General features: G+C 33.5%; 1 protein-coding gene across 6 annotated transcripts in view; it reads right to left on the bottom strand.

Annotated features, from left to right (window-relative positions):
- LOC142330214 (uncharacterized) overlaps window positions 1–17,493 on the bottom strand; it is an 81,841-nt gene that overhangs the window by 24,745 nt on the left and 39,603 nt on the right. For 3 of the 6 annotated variants that reach the window (XM_075375346.1, XM_075375350.1, XM_075375351.1), the window contains one exon: window positions 5,019–5,173. The exons of 1 other annotated variant lie outside the window; for it this stretch is intronic. Coding sequence is in view for 4 of the 5 variants with exons in the window: in XM_075375350.1 (XP_075231465.1) it covers window positions 5,019–5,066 (48 nt within the window). In the remaining variant the exon portion in view is untranslated. Of the gene's footprint in view, window positions 1–2,586; window positions 2,821–5,018; window positions 5,174–17,493 lie in introns of those variants that run through there. 2 more of the 6 variants (XM_075375352.1, XM_075375345.1) reach the window with 2 other exon arrangements.

Here is a 17,493-nt window from a genome sequence, read left to right as displayed (position 1 = left end):
TATAAAAAAATTAATATTTGTAAAATGTTAGTTTAATAAGCAAAGGGTGCGTTTTGTAATTAAATAAAAATCTTATACGTATAACTTACCCGACGTACGATGCGTATATTTACAAATAAAACGAAATGTTCTGTACGGGTTTTATGTATCATCAAACATATCGATTTTATTTTTTTACTTCTTCCTTTATTCATACTTCAAAAAATAAACCTTTTCAGAGAAAAATACTCTTCATATTTAATTAAATATTTCAATACTTTATTTGATGTCAGATATTTTCGTAAAAATATGAAATTTTTTATGAACGCTTCAAATAGATATTGCAAGAGATATTTAAATTTTTAAATATAAATTCTAACTTAAAAAAAATTTATTTAAATTTTTATATCCGACAGATATTTTTGTCGCGTAAAAGCTGCGCAATGATATCAACCGATGGCATCAACTTTTTAGAATATTTTTTTAATGAAAAATAGTTTTACGCACTAAAAAAAAATAGAAAAAATATACTATATGTAATATTGTCAACCGCACGCCCTTTAATTATCCTATATTAAATAGCATGTTTTTAAGGCAGTAGTGTTTTTTTAATTTTTTATATTTATTTCTTTTTTAAGTACACGTTTTTAGATTTGACGTTAAATTGACACTTAGAAATAAAATTCGTGTAAAACATAATTCTGAGAAATCCACACGGATTTCTCAACTTCTTTATTTGAAGTTGTTTATGCGTACACGCGCATAAACTACTTCAAAGATGGACCACTGAATGTGAAAATAGGAGGAGAAAAGATTATGGAGGTAGAAGAATTTTGTTATTTGGGAAGTAGAATTACTAAAGATGGACGAAGCAGGAGCGATATAAAATGCCGAATAGCACAAGCGAAACGAGCCTTCAGTCAGAAATATAATTTGTTTATATCAAAAATTAATTTAAATGTCAGGAAAAAATTTTTGAAAGTATATGTTTGGAGTGTCGCTTTATATGGAAGTGAAACTTGGACGATCGGAGTATCTGAGAAGAAGAGATTAGAAGCTTTTGAAATGCGGTGCTATAGGAGAATGTTAAAAATCAGATGGATGGATAAAGTGACAAATGAAGAGGTATTGCGGCAAATAGATGAAGAAAGAAGCGTTTGGAAAAATATAGTTAAAAGAAGAGACAGACTTATAGGCCACATACAAGGGCATCCTGGAATAGTCGCTTTAATATTGGAAGGACAGGTAAAAGGGAAAAATTGTGTAGGCAGGCCACGTTTGGAATATGTAAAACAAATTGTTACGGATGTAGGATGTAGAGGGTATACTGAAATGAAACGACTAGCACTAGATAGGGAATCTTGGAGAGCTGCATCAAACCAGTCAAATGACTGAAGACAAAAAAAAAATTATATAACACAGAGTTTTTCTGCTATGTTTCGAGCTGTTTTGTTTAAATAAATAAAAATAAAATTTCCTAAATTCTTTTTTATGTTCAGTTGATGTTTACTAAATTGATTTTCTCAGAATTTAATTCTTTACACATTTTTTTAATGGAAATTTAAAAAATACGTCCAATTAAATAACGTTTTTGATGCCAATTTTTTCGTGTTTTTTTTTTGTTTTTTTTTTTATAGCTAGCTATTTTCTAAAATATTATTATAGATGCAGTTGTAGAACCGAATTTATTCAATTATTTGGGGAAAAATTAATTATTCATCCATAACATAAGATATGTTAATGGAGCCAACATATATTATGTTGGCTCCATTTTACCTAGATATGCTCGAAAACTTAAAGTTTCCAGATTTAAGTTATATGAAATTTTTTGTTTATTTTTCGCTTTTAGAACGTGTCCTGAAATGCTTTCCGTTCCTTTATGAGTCAACTTCTGTATACGATCCTGTAAAAGGTGAAGATTTTCGTAAATAAAATTTTTTTGTAAAGTTTATCCGGACCGATTTTAATATCTTCTTTTTGTTCGAAAACTTTTCTCGAGTGTAATTTTTCTGATAAACCGGAAAATAATTCATCTAATTCCTTAAGTTTTGAAATTATAAATTTTTCACCCTGTTACTCGATTTCTTGTCTCTAAAATACTACAGAAGTTTTACTACAGTACCGGTTCGACGTGGAATGTAACAGCTATTAAGCTCTAATTTTTTTGTTTTCTTTATTTCAAATACGCATTTGATTTTGTTTGTAGAAATTTTTAGATTCGAGCGTGATTCTAGTTTCGGTTTAAAATTATAATATTGCCGCATTTCAATCCGTTTTGATTTAATAGAATTCAAATCCGATTTTTCATCGTGTTCAGTCGATAATACTTATATTGTTTTTTTTTTTTTAAACTAAATTCTTTACAAATTTTATTTTTTTATCAGTAAGTTAATGAAGGTAATTTAACTAAAACATAAAAAATCCCTTTCGGCACGCCGGAAGGCGGAGGTAGATTTTGCCAGTGCTAAGTAAGAGATAACAAAATTTCCACCATAAAGTTAAGAAAAACTTCAAATTTATTCAATACGACAGTGGTTGCATGTGAAACATATTTTCACATGTTTAGCATACGACAAGCCCCGTCTTCCATACAAATAGGATACTTACATGTACATCATTTTTCAACATAGTCCCCTTGCATTTCAACGCACTTGGTCCATCGTTGCACAAGCTTCCTGATGCCCTCATAAAAGAAGGTTTTCGGTCGAGCTGCGAGCCAGGAATGCACCGCTTCTTTCACTGTTTCGTCCGAGGTAAATCGACGGTTCGTTAATGCCTCTTTGAATGGACCAAACAAGTGGTAGTCAGAAGGGGCAAGATCAGGACTATACGGAAGATGATCCAGTACTTCAAAGTCGAGTTTCTGGAGCGTTTCAGCTGTGTGGGCAGCAGTATGTCAACGGGCATTGTCGTGCAACAACACAACACATTTCGACAGCAGTCCTCGACGTTTGCTTCGAATCGCAGGCTTCAGCTTGGCAGTAAGCATCTCACTGTAACGCGCACTGTTTATTGTCGCGTCCCTTTCCTCATAATGTTCCAGTACTTGGCCTTGTAAGTCGCAAAAAAACGTAAGCATCAATTTTCTTTCGGTTTAGCCTTGAACTTTCTTTTACAGGGCGAATTTGGATGTTTCCATTCCATACTCTGCCGTTTACTCTCCGGGTCGTAATGATGGATCCGTGTTTCGTCACCGGTGATGATTCTGTCTAAGAAGATGTCCCGTTCGTTACCGTAGCGATCCAAATGTTTTTGGCAGATGTCAAAGCGCGCTTCTTTATGCGACTGTGAGAGTTGTTTTGGGACCCGTCTTGCACAGACTTTATGAAACGCAAGTCTGTTGTGGATGATTTCGTAGGTAGAACCGAGACTAATTTGCAGACGATGTGCCGCTTCATCGACAGTTACTCGTCTGTCTAAGAAAACCACGTCACGTGCACGCTCAATGTTTTTCTCATTTGTGACGGTAAACGGACGTTCGGCTCCTTCGTCGTGCGTAACACTTGTGCGACCGTTTTTGAATTTTTCAATCCGTTCGTAGACACTCCGTTGCGGCAACACACTGTTCCCGTACTGGACCGAACGTCTACGATGAATTTCGGTCCCTGATAAACCTTCCGACCACAAAAAACGGATCGCTGAACGTCGCTCTTTGGTGCACAGAAAGCGGAGCGGCCACGGTTAACAGCACGGCAGAGATAATGAAACTAACCTAGCGGCATCAAACCTGCACAGACATAACAACATTAAACCACGCATGGGTCATCTACGCAACACGACATTACTACCGACATAAACAAAAATATAACTAAATTGCGGATAATAATTGACTTACCTTCGTATATATTGAGTAAACTAAACATCCCATTCCTAGCATTTCTAAATTCATGATCAAATGATCAAACCAGGGCTGTCCTTCCACTATTTTCCACCAAGATGTTCCCTCTACTGCCTTGTAACTAGATGCTTTATAAATCGATTTAAACAAACGACTAATAGATAAAATACCCATAAGTTCATCCTTGACTTTAGTGTCATTACTATTTCTCCATTGTAATTTAGGTTATAATGGAAGAACATCCCTTATTTCATTTCAATCCCCGCACTATAAATCTAACATGATTGGCCTACAGTCAGAAGTATGTTTGGAAAGAACCGTATCCGTAAATACGCTTAGTACCTCAGCAGATGCATGAACCAAATTTATCACCGATGAACCCTGGTTCTCAGGGTAAGTGAATTCACGATTCCTATCTCCCTGAGTCCTCTCATAGAGTAAATACAGATTAAAATATTCAAGTATCTATCTTTATTATTTTTCTCCCTTTTCTATTTAACTCTACATTTTTTTAACACCTCCTCTTATTAAATAGATCCTCCAGAAAATTCAGGGAATACTTTACAAAAAATAGGTGTAAAATATTCCCTAATAACCTTAGACATATAACTCAAAAAACTAACAGAAAGGGCACAAGAGAATTGATTACTTATATATTAATAATATTTGCAAGAATTATAACGAAACAGAGTGGGAAAAGGAAAAAGTATGTACGTAAAATTAACGAAAACAAAAATATAATAAAATCAACAAAAAAATAAATTTACAAACAAAAATTCTAAGATTTCAAAGTCAATGCCAACTATAATCTGATCAAGAGACTGAGAAATTAATAATAAGAATTTTAACCTTATCTGTTTTTTTTACATGTTGAACACTTTCTTACTAGACAGTTGTAATTAACTGTACTAGTGTTTGTAATCTATTAACTGTTCAAGGCCATTATATCCGTTGATTTATTTTCTAAGTTTATCTATTAAATCGGTTTTAATATATGGTATCAAATTAGTTTCAAAGCGAAAGGAAAAAATACTTAATGGTTTTTTCTATCGCATAACATAAAATGTACATCAGTACTTCATCTTTTAAATTATGTATAATTCCGCTTCAGACACCGCTTTTTTCCACTTCAATTTTAAATAAAATCACCGAGACAAAAAACATACAGCTTCATTCAAATTAAATCAGTATTGCCAGTTACCTTTAATAAGAAATTCAAATCTAATACATATACACCAGCCGGCTCCATTTTCAATGATTTTTGTGTACAATTAAGAACATTTCGATGGCACGTTTAAACCATGATGATTTACTTTCCCATGGGTTTGAAGCTATTGCATTCCATAGGTTTTCACTCTAGAACAAACAAAAAAATAAGTATATTTACACTCGCTAAATCTCATACACATATTAATACTAATTTAAAATATCTTTCATTTCTATTTAGCATCTGGAACCACCTTAATGTATTACTTCAGAAGATGATATTTACGAATCTAAATAAAATGTCTGGTACAATCTCAGGTCCACCGTTCCTAAGTGCATGGTTAATTGAAACCCAGCCACCAAAGAACACCGGTATCCACGATCTAGTATTCAAATCCGTATAAAAATAAATGTCTTTACTAGGTTTTGAACCTTAGAACTCGTGATTTTCAAAATCGGTTGATTTGCGATGAAATTAAGATATCCAGAATTATCTTATCGTGCTTACTATGTATTGTCCCATCATACAAATTATTCCGTAACAGTCAACTGTCGTTAAAAATGCAATCGCATATTTTCCTTTGCCAGAAATTTCATTATTCTGAAAGGAATTCATTTTGATATTTAAATATATAAATTAATTCACAAAAATAAATTTTACATAAATTACTTTTCAGAATTAATAAATATTATAAGTGTGAAATTACTTTTTTACCGATAAAAGAAAATTTATAAAATGCTAATACCGGAAAATATTCTATATTTTTGGTATAGAATACCCCAACTCCTGCCAATCACCTACATGGGCAGAGCAACGTAAACATTTTAAATGAAAAGGGTTAAAGTGTGATATATCGCTTTAAAGGGTACTGAAAAACAAAAATAAAGATATAGAAATCTTCCAGTAACAAAACCATCCAAATCAAAATGGGGGCCATTTAATGGTTTTTTCAGTTAGTTTCAAGATTTTTTACAGCACCTCTTAAATAACTCCTAAGAAGGAACACAAAAGAAAGATGAAATTAAAAATACTCGTAAATCAAATTCATCTATTTTTTAGTGTGACAATTACATAGGGCTTACTTTAGAACACTTTTGAAAATACATAATAACTAATATTAAAAATCTGTAATTTTTTTTGTTCTGCTCCCCTTGGCCGGCCTCTAACTGCTAAGGCCAGGGACACCAGGTTCTGCTATGTTGTTCCCGGGCCCTGCCCCAGCAGGCAGATCTCGGTCGTTATGTTTTTTCTTTTCTTAAATTAACTCCTCCCACTTCTTGTAATTCAATTCACTTTCTTCGTTCGTATAACTCAACCACGAATCTCTCTATTGTCAGCCATTCCTCTTTACCTCTCAACATATACTTTGTACTACTTTCCAAGGTTATCGCTTTTATTTTATATTTGGCTATTAGATTCTCCTAATGTACACATTCAAAAAAGGTGCGAGAGGGAGTGTCCTCTTGACCGCAGTGCACACAATTTGGGAGCTCCCTTCTTTTAAACCCGTGTAAGTATATTCCTCTCCGTGACCGGAGAGGAATTGGGACAGGTAGTACCTTACGTCCCCGTGTTTCCTCTCCAGCAATCTCATGAATAAGTTTCTTTGTCCATCCCCCAGTTGTAGTGAGGTTCCGCTTCTCTTGTTATTCTTGTAACAAGAGATCAGTGGCATCTGTAATTTTAGTTAGGGTTTTCATAATTAATTTTTTTTTTCTGTTTAGCCTCCAGAACCGACGAAAGGTATTACTTCAGAGGATGATATGTATGAATGTGAATGAAGTGTAGTCTTGTACAGTCTCAGGTTGACCACTCCTGAGAACTGTGGTTAATTGAAACTGAACCACCAAAAAACACCGGTATCCATGATCTAGTATTCAAACCCGCATAAAAGCAAATGTCTTTATTAGGATTTGAACCTTAGAATTCTCAACTTAGAAATCAGCTGATTTCATGGCGAGTTAATCACTAGACCAGCCCGGTGAGCAGGGTTGTCATAACGTGAAATTTTTATATCAAAATTGTATTTTTATTCAATACTCTCTATTGTGTCTCAATTCTACTGTTTCTATTGAGAGAATAAGGGATTGCCCTCCCTTGAATACTTCTACTGTGATGATCTCATATTGAAAAAAGAGATCAATTTTAAGTCATTATTGTAGTTATTAAGTATATTTAAAACGGTCATATGTTCGTTATTTATAGTCGGATTGTATATAACCAACATATCATTCGCATATCTAATCCGCAACAATATTTGATGCTTGTTCAAAATATTAACATGTTTTCAAAATGTTATACGAAAATTTCGTTTGTGAAGAAATATTCTATTGCGGTGGGCGAAACGTAACCAAATAATAACGGTAGAGAATGTACAGGCCTGAGATTAGTAAAGTTCTGAAGAAGTAGTAATGGAGAACGATTGTGAAGAACGGTAATCGCTTCTTTCTGTATACTTTTACCGAGTGAAATTATTAAAAAAAATTCTTTATAGAGAACTACAACGCATGTACATACACAAACTTATATTTTAACTCACGTACTCTCGCGCGTATACACGAACGCAAGCGTAACTTAACCAGAAAAACCTCGCAAATGAAGAAAAACGACATCCAGATGACAAGGGACTTTAACCCTTCGTCCAACAATTAACGAAAAACGTTTTGAAGGAAAAGGGGAATTCCAAGATGGCGGTGACGCGCGGCTAAGGTATCGGAGGGAAGAGACAAAAATAGTAGGCGGACAGAGGAAAGGTAATAGGTCTAATAGTGGAGAGGCGGGGCCAACGTCAGGTGATCGCCGAATGCTGCAACGGTTTCTCACGTATGAGCATATTTTCTCCCTTAAAATCAATTTCTACGAATAACGCATTTAACAATTTGCAGATCTATTCAGTTTTTCTTCTTCTTTTTTTAAGTACGTCTATTAGATCATATTTGGACGATAATTTTTTTTTTTATTACTGCGGTCGGTTTGTAAATTCCTGGTTTTTTAAGTTTTAAATATTTAGACGTCTTTTGTAAACATTTTCCCCTTAGACGATCGTAAGAACTGAATGTCTTAAATTGTAAAGATCGAGGATATTTTCATCTAATACGTTTTACATGCGATAGCTTAAAACAATTCCAAACGATTAGCCGATTTTAATGTCACGTTAAGAAATATACAGTAGGACCCCGGTAATTCTTTACCTATGCAACTGACGGGGTGATTAATTAAGGAAAATTACGAATTATCGAATAGCGTAACAAAAGTCGAATTACATAAAAATTAACGCTGTATTGCCTAACCGTTATCAATCCCCACCGTTAACTTACGTAAGTAACGCAAACATTAACATAATTTTTAATCAAAATTTAGTATATACTGTACTATAGTTAAAAAGTATAGAAAAAAATCACTACAAATACTCCACTATAATACGTAAGCCAAAGACATAGACACAGTAACTACATAAAATTGTAGACCTACGTTTTGTTATTTAAGCACTTCTATCTATAAAACCTAAAAGGTATTGTATTTAAATTTACGTTTACATATTTACCCTTCATTTTACTTTCTAAAAAGATCTGTTATTTTTCTTTGTACTTTAAGGTTCTTTTGTTTTTCTAATGCGAATTGACGAACTTGTCGCATAGTAATTAACTTCACCACCTGTGCTTCTTTTTGATAGAAATACCATTCGATGCATTTTGTCAGCACCTCTACGACTTCTTTGCACCTCAATTTACTCGCTGGATTATCATCAAATTCTTCATCTTCGGCATTTTCTTTAAATTTTCTTTATTTTTAATATCATTAACGATTTCTTCATCGTTAAATATTTCCTAGCCTAAATCTATGTCGTCTAATTTTACCCGTTCTTCTGTCTCCTCATTTGTAACATCATTTAAACCAAGAATCCTGTAATAAGTTTCTTTCGATTTAAAATTTTCGTCTGAATTTTCTTCTTCAAGTTCTGATAAACTGGTCAGGACACAGTTTATTCCAGCTCAAGGAGCTCAACAAAAATCTCAAACGTTTGTCAATTCTAAACTCTTATAACTTTTTTGCTAGATTTTTTTACACGTTGCTAGACATTTTTCCTAACGAAAAATGACATTTTTCCTCACGAGCCCGGACTGATGGAATGTGATCAGTTTGAGGGCATGAAGATGACCTCCGATTAAGCCACACTTGGCTATGAACGGTGGGGGGGGGGCGACCAGACACGCTACGAGGCGGGATCTTCTCCCCTCCCCGAGGGATCAAGTACTACTTTTTGGGGCAGGAAAGGAATTTAGTAAAAGATTGTTCGCAAAAATATTTAAAAAAAAAACACAATGCAACGAAAATCACTCCTTGTTTACCATCTTATATAACCCTTCAAAATTAACACCATTTTTAGGGACGGGGTGAAATTTAGCAAAAAATTTTTTACAAAATTTGTTTACTTTATTAATATCCTCAAAATTATAAAAAAAAAAATATAACCTTAATTATACAAAATCTGGAGATGATTTTGTTTTCCCTCTGTATCCCCCACCCATTGACCTTCTGAATTGAAAATTTAATAGCAACGATGTCCCTACTATTGAAGTGTTATAGCCAAGTTTAGTGAAAATCGGTCCGGTCGTTCTGGAGACGTACGGTGATTTACGCCAATATACATAAGCCCACACATTTTTTTGCGAAAATTTCGATGACATTTTTCTGTTTTCAGTCCTTAGGGGTCAATTCGGCCAGATTCATTGAAGACCGGATACGCCTAATTTTGACCGATCTCCAGATTCTCCCTTTTATATAGCTATAGCTGCTATATAGAGGGAAAGTAAAACGTAAACAAGTGTATTTGAAATAGCAAGTTTTTGAGTTTTACGATTATTATTGAATAATTAAAAATATTACCTTGTCGTTTGTGTAGTGTTGCTAACCGATCAGGGCTTTGCTTCGCTCGCCCTTTCTGCCTAACCAGGTCGCTGTGCCAGCCGGACCGACTGTAAACCCACTGTTACGAAAATAATAATGATAAATAAAAATTAAAGCCTGTTCAATGTACAAAAACTATCGATGTGTTATAATTTCTTTAGAGCGAGACAGTTTGATCGGTATATGATCCGAAACGCTGAGCGATTTTAAGATTCGGATTTCAAAAGAATTGTAGTTCTAGCCGGTTACCTGTCCTTTTTAGGGTAAAAATGTATTTTTCCGGCTCTTAGCGTTACGCGACAAACGCCGCTAGCCGATGACCGTACTTCGTTTCCATCTTTTAAAAAAAATTTCATTTTATGTTTTTTAATCGAGTAACCGGAGGCAGGTGCAGCCGTGCCGTACCGTCGTGAAAATAAAAATATTGAAATTAAAAAAAAAAACCGAAAACGGTTTTTAGATATTTATTTAACCGGCCTCTGTGGCGCGAGTAGTAGCGTCTCGGCCTTTCATCCGGAGGTCCTGGATTCGAATTCCGGTCAGGAATGGCATTTTTACACACGCTATAAATCATTTATCTCATTCTCTGAAGCGATATCTAACGGTGGATTCGGCGGTTAAAAAAAAAGGAAAAAAATTATCTGAAGAATATTTCTAAGTGGAAATCCAGAAAATATCTTGTTTAGTATAGTCGGAAACGGGGAAAATTTACAATCGTTGTTCAAAATGTTTTTCCTTTCTTTACTCCATTCAAGATCAAATTTTGACAAATCAAGAAACCGGGTTTAAATATTCCCACGAGGATTACACACAGTAAAAATCAATTCGATTAAGTAATGAATAAACGAATAAACCTTTATTTCCCTTTTACAGAAAAAGAATTTTTTGTGCGTATATGAGCCGCTTTATATATTATCTCTAAAACGGGAATTAAAAAATTAAAATTATTTAAAAAAAGTACTTAAATAAATGAAAGTACCGACAAACAAAAACTTAATCGTTAAAGATTGAGATCGATTTAAAGTTAAACTTAAAAAAACGACGAAAGAATAAAAAAAAAATTTAAATACAAAAATTTATTAGTTTACCAGAAACATACGTGAAATTTCTGCAGACCGACAGGTCATTTCGGGATATTAAAATAGGTGGTACTACATGGCGTCAAACTATATAATGAATCGTTGATTACATTAAATTCCCAGAAATCTGGGCCTTTTTTTAAAACCTTTTCAGATCAGGAAGCCAGTAAAGTGGCTCTGTGCGGTGATAGTTTTAAAACGCTGTTACAAAATCATTTTATATGGGATCTAAGTCGGTTATATTTTTTTATATTCACAAAGAAATCAGTTTTATTATACAATTTGAACTACGGTTATACGAATTAAAATGTTTTATTTGGACAAGAAAGAATATGACCATTTTTTTCTCAGAAATGTGCTTGTGTGTGTGTGTGTGTGACTGTGTATTATAATTGCTATGAGGGTTACGGATTTATTTATTATTTACAAAACTAACTTATTATATTAGCAACATAACGATGTATTGAAACACATAATAAGTTATGTTATACGGCACACACACAAAAAAAAGGAATTTGTGGTCATAAATGTGTCACTTTTATTTGAGACCTAATAAATCTTTTCTGACAAAAGATATCGGCATCAATGAAACACATACCGATTCGTAATGAATAACAGTATACAGTAAAAATAGGTTTTGTCAATCTGAATAGCCTTTTAAGTGGAGGGGATTTTTATAAAACGTATTTTTTACTGAATCTCTTTCTTTATACTAACATATGTTACTTTATTGTGTGAGTGAGTACGAGTGAACTGCAGTAAGTAACTTACTATCGCAAACCGGCGTTCCGTTGGTAATATATTATTTCATTATTTTTTTCAAAATTACATCGGTTTTTTTTTATTCAGTGCGATTTTTTTCACATATTGGGCGTTTTTTTAAATTTGTGATTTTTTTTTATTTGCCGTAATTTTTTTTTTCGAGACAATGAATGACGAACAGATTAGGTTTGCTCTTGACGAAGGACTTTCAGATTATGACGAAAATGACAGTGACGACCTTGAGGGCTTGGACGACATCAAAAATACTGAAATTAGGAGTACCGATTTTTGATGATCCAGGTCATTCGATTAGTGATACTGACACGGAACAGAAAATAAATGTAGCCGGTTCAGTTCTACATCCACATGCTGAAGGAAACTGTAATATATTTCATGAAATCCATTATCGTTCTCCAGTGCAGTTGGATGTTGAAATGCAACCAGCTGTTGATTTTCCTCTCCAAGATGAGGAACTTGACACGGCGGAGTTACAAGAAAATCCAACTGACCGGGCCCAAAATGACGAAACAGTTACAGATGACGAAGGTTACGAGTTGAAAGGTCGTCTGCCGGTTCTTGGAAATCCCTGGTTAGTTTGTACTGATAGGTGTAAATATGACACACTAAACAGTTTGCCTTTTACGGGTCCGGAACCAGGTGCATTTGTAAAGAATCCCGACCTTTTGGCTAAATCCGCTCCTCATAAGAGAGGTCGGCCTAAGAAGCGTGGTAGGAATTTACAGAATGTGCCTGAATATATTCCTGATCCCCGTATTCATGGGCAGACGCCGTTTGCCGTATCTATGTGGTTTTTTGGGGCTATCCTTGAAAAAGTAACATCACAAACTAATTTGTATTTTCAAAGCCGTAGACCTGATAGACCATTACCTAAGGACAGAATTCAAGGTGACGTTAGTCTTGACCAGATGAAACGTTTCTTTGCAATCATCCTGGAAATGGGTCATACTGTAAGACACACTTTACAAGAATACTGGTCGACTGACGAGGTTTCCCATTTCGCTTGGTTTGGGAATACATTACCGAGAACTGTCTTTCTTCATATTTTGAAGTATTTACACTTCACTAACCAGGATCCACCGATAGAATCAGAAATGCAAACTGGTAACTATGACCGTCTCTGGAGAGTACGCGAAATATTTTAAATTGCTCGTCAGAAATCTCGTGAACTCTGTAATCCACGACAACAAATTGTAGTTGATGAGGTTTTATGCGCCTACAAGGGTAGAGTCTTGTTTCGGCAGTATATACCTAGTAAACGAAAGCGCTTTGGGATAAAGGTTTACAGACTTTTCGATAATTCTGGGTACACATTCGATATGAATGTATATCTCGGGAGACAACGAGAGGAACAAAATGTAAACGAAACAATTACTGAACGTACAGTTATCGATCTAATTGCAGGTTATGAAAATTGTGGATATCATTTGTATATGGAAAATTTTTTTTCATCCCTGCAATTATATCGACGACTGAAAGATGTGGGAATTCTAGCTGATGGAACAGCTCGATCCAATCGTGCTGGAACGCCAGCTGAAGTCACACGAAACAGACGTAAACAATTAGGTTTGACCAGACACCGGTTAGCCTGTCGTACGACACTGGATGGAATATCTTGTATTCTATTCAATGACAAGCGAATGGTAACACTTCTGTCTTCTATTCATGGGCCTGCTGAAGAGGGTAAATACAGTGTAACAATTCACGGTACAGAAAATGTCGTGAGACCTGTAATGATTGTAGATTACAATAATTATATGGGGGCTGTTGATCAATCTGATCTTCTGTCTTCAAGCTATTACTTACATAGGCGCATGACAAAATGGACGAAAAAACTTTTTTTCCACATTTTTGATATGCTCTTTTTCCACATTTTTGATATGCTCCTTGTCAATGCTTATACGGCTTACAATAAATAATAAATAATACGGCAATAAGATGGAGAAGAACCAATCCTTCTGATGGTTTCGAAATGAGGTTTTGAAAGGGCTTGTTTCATAATCTCCTACGAGATTTTCTGCACGAGGATCTTATGTAAGAAATCGTGAATTTTTACGTCTTGAAAGTTGTGAACATTTTCCTAAACGTGAGGGAACAAACAGTTTTAGACAATGCGTTGTGTGCTCGGCAAACGGCATTCGCGTAAGATCAGTCTGGAGGTGTGTGGTTTGTGAGGTACCACTCTGTATAGACGGATGCTTTCTCGTGTATCACACACGCCAAAATATCACCAACTAAGGGTAAGAGCTTTTTATTTATAAATTTATTACTTCATTTTATTTGTTTAGGTTATTTATTATTTGTCATCTATTTCATTCTTTTGTTTTTTTGGGGAATCTCCCATATTGCGATTTATATGTTGGTGTAAAAACTAGTGCGCGCTCGTAATTTCTTATTTTATGTATTATATATATATAATATATATTACGATTTTATATACATAGTAACATAAAAAATACCTGTTGTTTGTACCGAATAGCTTGTAATTACTGGGGTAATTATTATGCGTTTCATGAACTCTATTGCCCCCCCCCCCCCCCCGTGGCGTGTAACAGCAATACTCTGTTGTAAAAAAAGTTTTTTTACGTAATAAATGCTCTAAGGAAGTCTTATAATTTTTAAAATAAATTTTACATTATATGTAACGCTAAGAAAAAATAAATAACTATAAAAATTTCTCGAAACTGATATGCTAATTAATCTGTAATTTATGACACGGGTTTTTCATCATATTTTGCCCAACTTTCAACCGATTTGCTTGAAAGTATTTTTTTTTTAATCAGCAAACTATGTTTCATAAACATAAATCAAAAAAAAAAAAAAATTTCGCTAATAAAAAACGCGATAGAAATGCGCAAAAAAATTCTGCAATTAAATTATCGTAATTTTTGTACGGTTTCAATTTTTTTGTTGTTACAGGCATAAAAAATATCCAATCGTAAGGTATTTTTTTTGTCAGAATCTGTTAAATCTCGTTAATATACTGTAATTTTTTGAAAATTTTTTCACAAGAGGGTAGCATAAGACTATGAAGAGAGGCAATCAGATACCAACTATTTTTGCGGAGCGCTAAGAAGCGCGGAGCATTGTGATGGGAAAAGGTTAAGGCTGCTTTTATTAAGTGTTTTAAAGCTCATACGGTTAAATACGTTTATTATCGTTAAGTGATTTCTGAATTTTTTGCCGAAAATTGTGACTTCATTATAACCCTTTAAACCGGGAATTTGAAAAACTCGTTACACCGTCTGCATTTACACCATAAGTATAACGTGTGTACAAATTTTCATCAATTTACCTTCAGTAGTTTTTGCAAAGCACTGATTATGAATGTATAAGGATATGTTGTTTTATAATGTAGCAGACCCGGCAATGCTTCGCTATTGCTATATATACATATGGGGAGAGAGAATTTAAATGAACACAATTGAAAATTTGATAAAAAAATTAAAAAACGGAACTTCACAAATTTTACTTTTCACTTATTCTCCTTCCCCTTTTCCCTTTCCAACTTCTCCCTTTCACCCTTCTCCCTCGCCCGTCTCCCAGCTTCCTTTTTACCCTTTCCTGTTTTCCCCTTTTCTTATTCCACCTTTTCCTCTTTTCCCCGTTTTTCCATTTTCCCTTTTGCACGCAAGTAAATCGGTCCATTAGTTTTTTGGTCTTTAGCGGACACACATACGAACATGCCTTTTTTTATATATATATATATATATATATATATATAAACAATAAAAAAGTCTGTTTGTATATTTCTTTGTTTGTTTCGTAAATATCTCGACACCGGGCCCACCTAGCGGGTATAGTTTTTGCAAAAATATTTCTTTTTCACATAACTAATATTCATATTCTGAATACGAACTAAATCGGTCCATAAATACAATTTTTCGAAATATCTCGACGCCAGCGCCACCTAGCGGGTCCAAACTAATTCAGAAACCTTCCCTGGCATGCGTCCAACCGTTCCACAAAGTTTCATCGCTATCGGACGAACGGTTTAGGAAGGCATAAGAGACATACAGACAAACATTCATTTTTATATATATAGATATGTTACGTCAACCGCATAAAAACTACAACTGACAACTTGTAACTTAATATGAAATTAATTTATTTATATAATCTGATAAATATATTTTTTGATGCATTATTTATTACCTTTAAATTAACAAATATATTATAAAATAAAATAAGCGATAACGTCTATTAATTGACTGTGGGATGAACGCATTATACTTATGAACGCATAATAATCGCTATAAAAGTAACGGTACTTAAACAATTTCAATATCCACCTTTAACAAACCACCAGACAACAAAACGACACAAATACTTAAATTTTTGAAAAAGTCCTTGTAATTCTTTAACAAATTACCGTTTAAAATTTCAACGGTAAACTTTTTAATAATACTAATCGTTTAAATTTTTAAAAATCCTACTTTTTTGGATTGGCTCAAAAAATTTCATTACAACCTTCTGAATTATGAATTACTTTTTATAAATAATATCTTCGCGTACTTAATTACATATTATTCCACGTGTTTATGCTTTATTCGATTCTACTTTTACTTTCCCGGTTTTATATCTGTAACATAAAGGAAATATAGTAACAGACCCAAATTTTACAGGCCGGTGTTGTTTCATGTCTTCCCCCGCTCACAAAAAATAAATACAATTTTAGTATTAAAAAATTTCAGAAAGATGTACTGTATCGGGTTTTCGAAAACTTAATTTCGGTGTTTTAATGTGAAATAAAACTCTTTTTTTTATACATAGAATGATATTTAATCGATCGTATCTGTTCACTTTTACCAGATAATTTTTTTCCATCTTTCTGGAAACTTCAAGATTCATGAAATTATGGATTTAGGACTGTTGTAACATATAGTTGTGCACCTTCCCTTTTGACTGCTATCGGCTGGAAAAAAGTGTCTTAAAAAGCCCAGAATCCAAAATATTTAAATTTTAGACTTTTTCTTAACTGGAGTAATAAGCCCTCATCGAGAGCTTTTCAACGATATATCATAAGCGGTACTTATTTTCATCGGTTCCACAGTTACAACCCAATAAAATGTTAATAATAAAAATTCGTTGAATAATGAAATATTTGGTTCTTAAAAGGGGAAGGCACATCGGTTCGAATCCGACTTCATTTCCTTTCTTTTGAACTTTTTTTTTTTTAATTTAAATATATTGATTTATTAACAATTATTAACGTCCAATTATTAAAAAAAATTACAATAAATAATTTAATACACAAAAAAAATCTAATACAAAAAAAAAATTTAATACAAATAAAAAATATATGTAATGTAATGGGCGTGGAAGGAAGTCATATGGTGTCCACATCAGATTTTTTTCTAATAATGTTCAGATATTGGTTAAGTTTAACAAATTTTCTTGAGTAGAGATTTCTATAACTCTAACAAACCCTTCAATAAAGGTTAAAATAAGAAAACAAATTTTCAAAAAGATTTTCAGCATTTTAAGTCTAGGATCAATTATTTTTAAAAAATTCTCGACAGATTGCTTATATGAAGAACAAACTTAAAAAAAAAATCTGAAAACTATTTGAACCGAAATAGAACGAAATAATAAAAAATATACATTTCATTTTTAAGAGACGGGGGTTCGTTTTTTTGAAAAAATATTGTTGAGATTATTCATATACGTATTGAAATTAAGTCGCTTTAATAAAGTTTTCT

Source organism: Lycorma delicatula, chromosome 9 (assembly GCF_047948215.1).
Source record: "Lycorma delicatula isolate Av1 chromosome 9, ASM4794821v1, whole genome shotgun sequence".
In the NCBI taxonomy this organism is placed as follows: Eukaryota; Metazoa; Arthropoda; class Insecta; order Hemiptera; family Fulgoridae; genus Lycorma; species Lycorma delicatula.
Note: the sequence above shows the minus strand (reverse complement) of the source record. Positions and strands in the feature narration are given on the sequence as shown.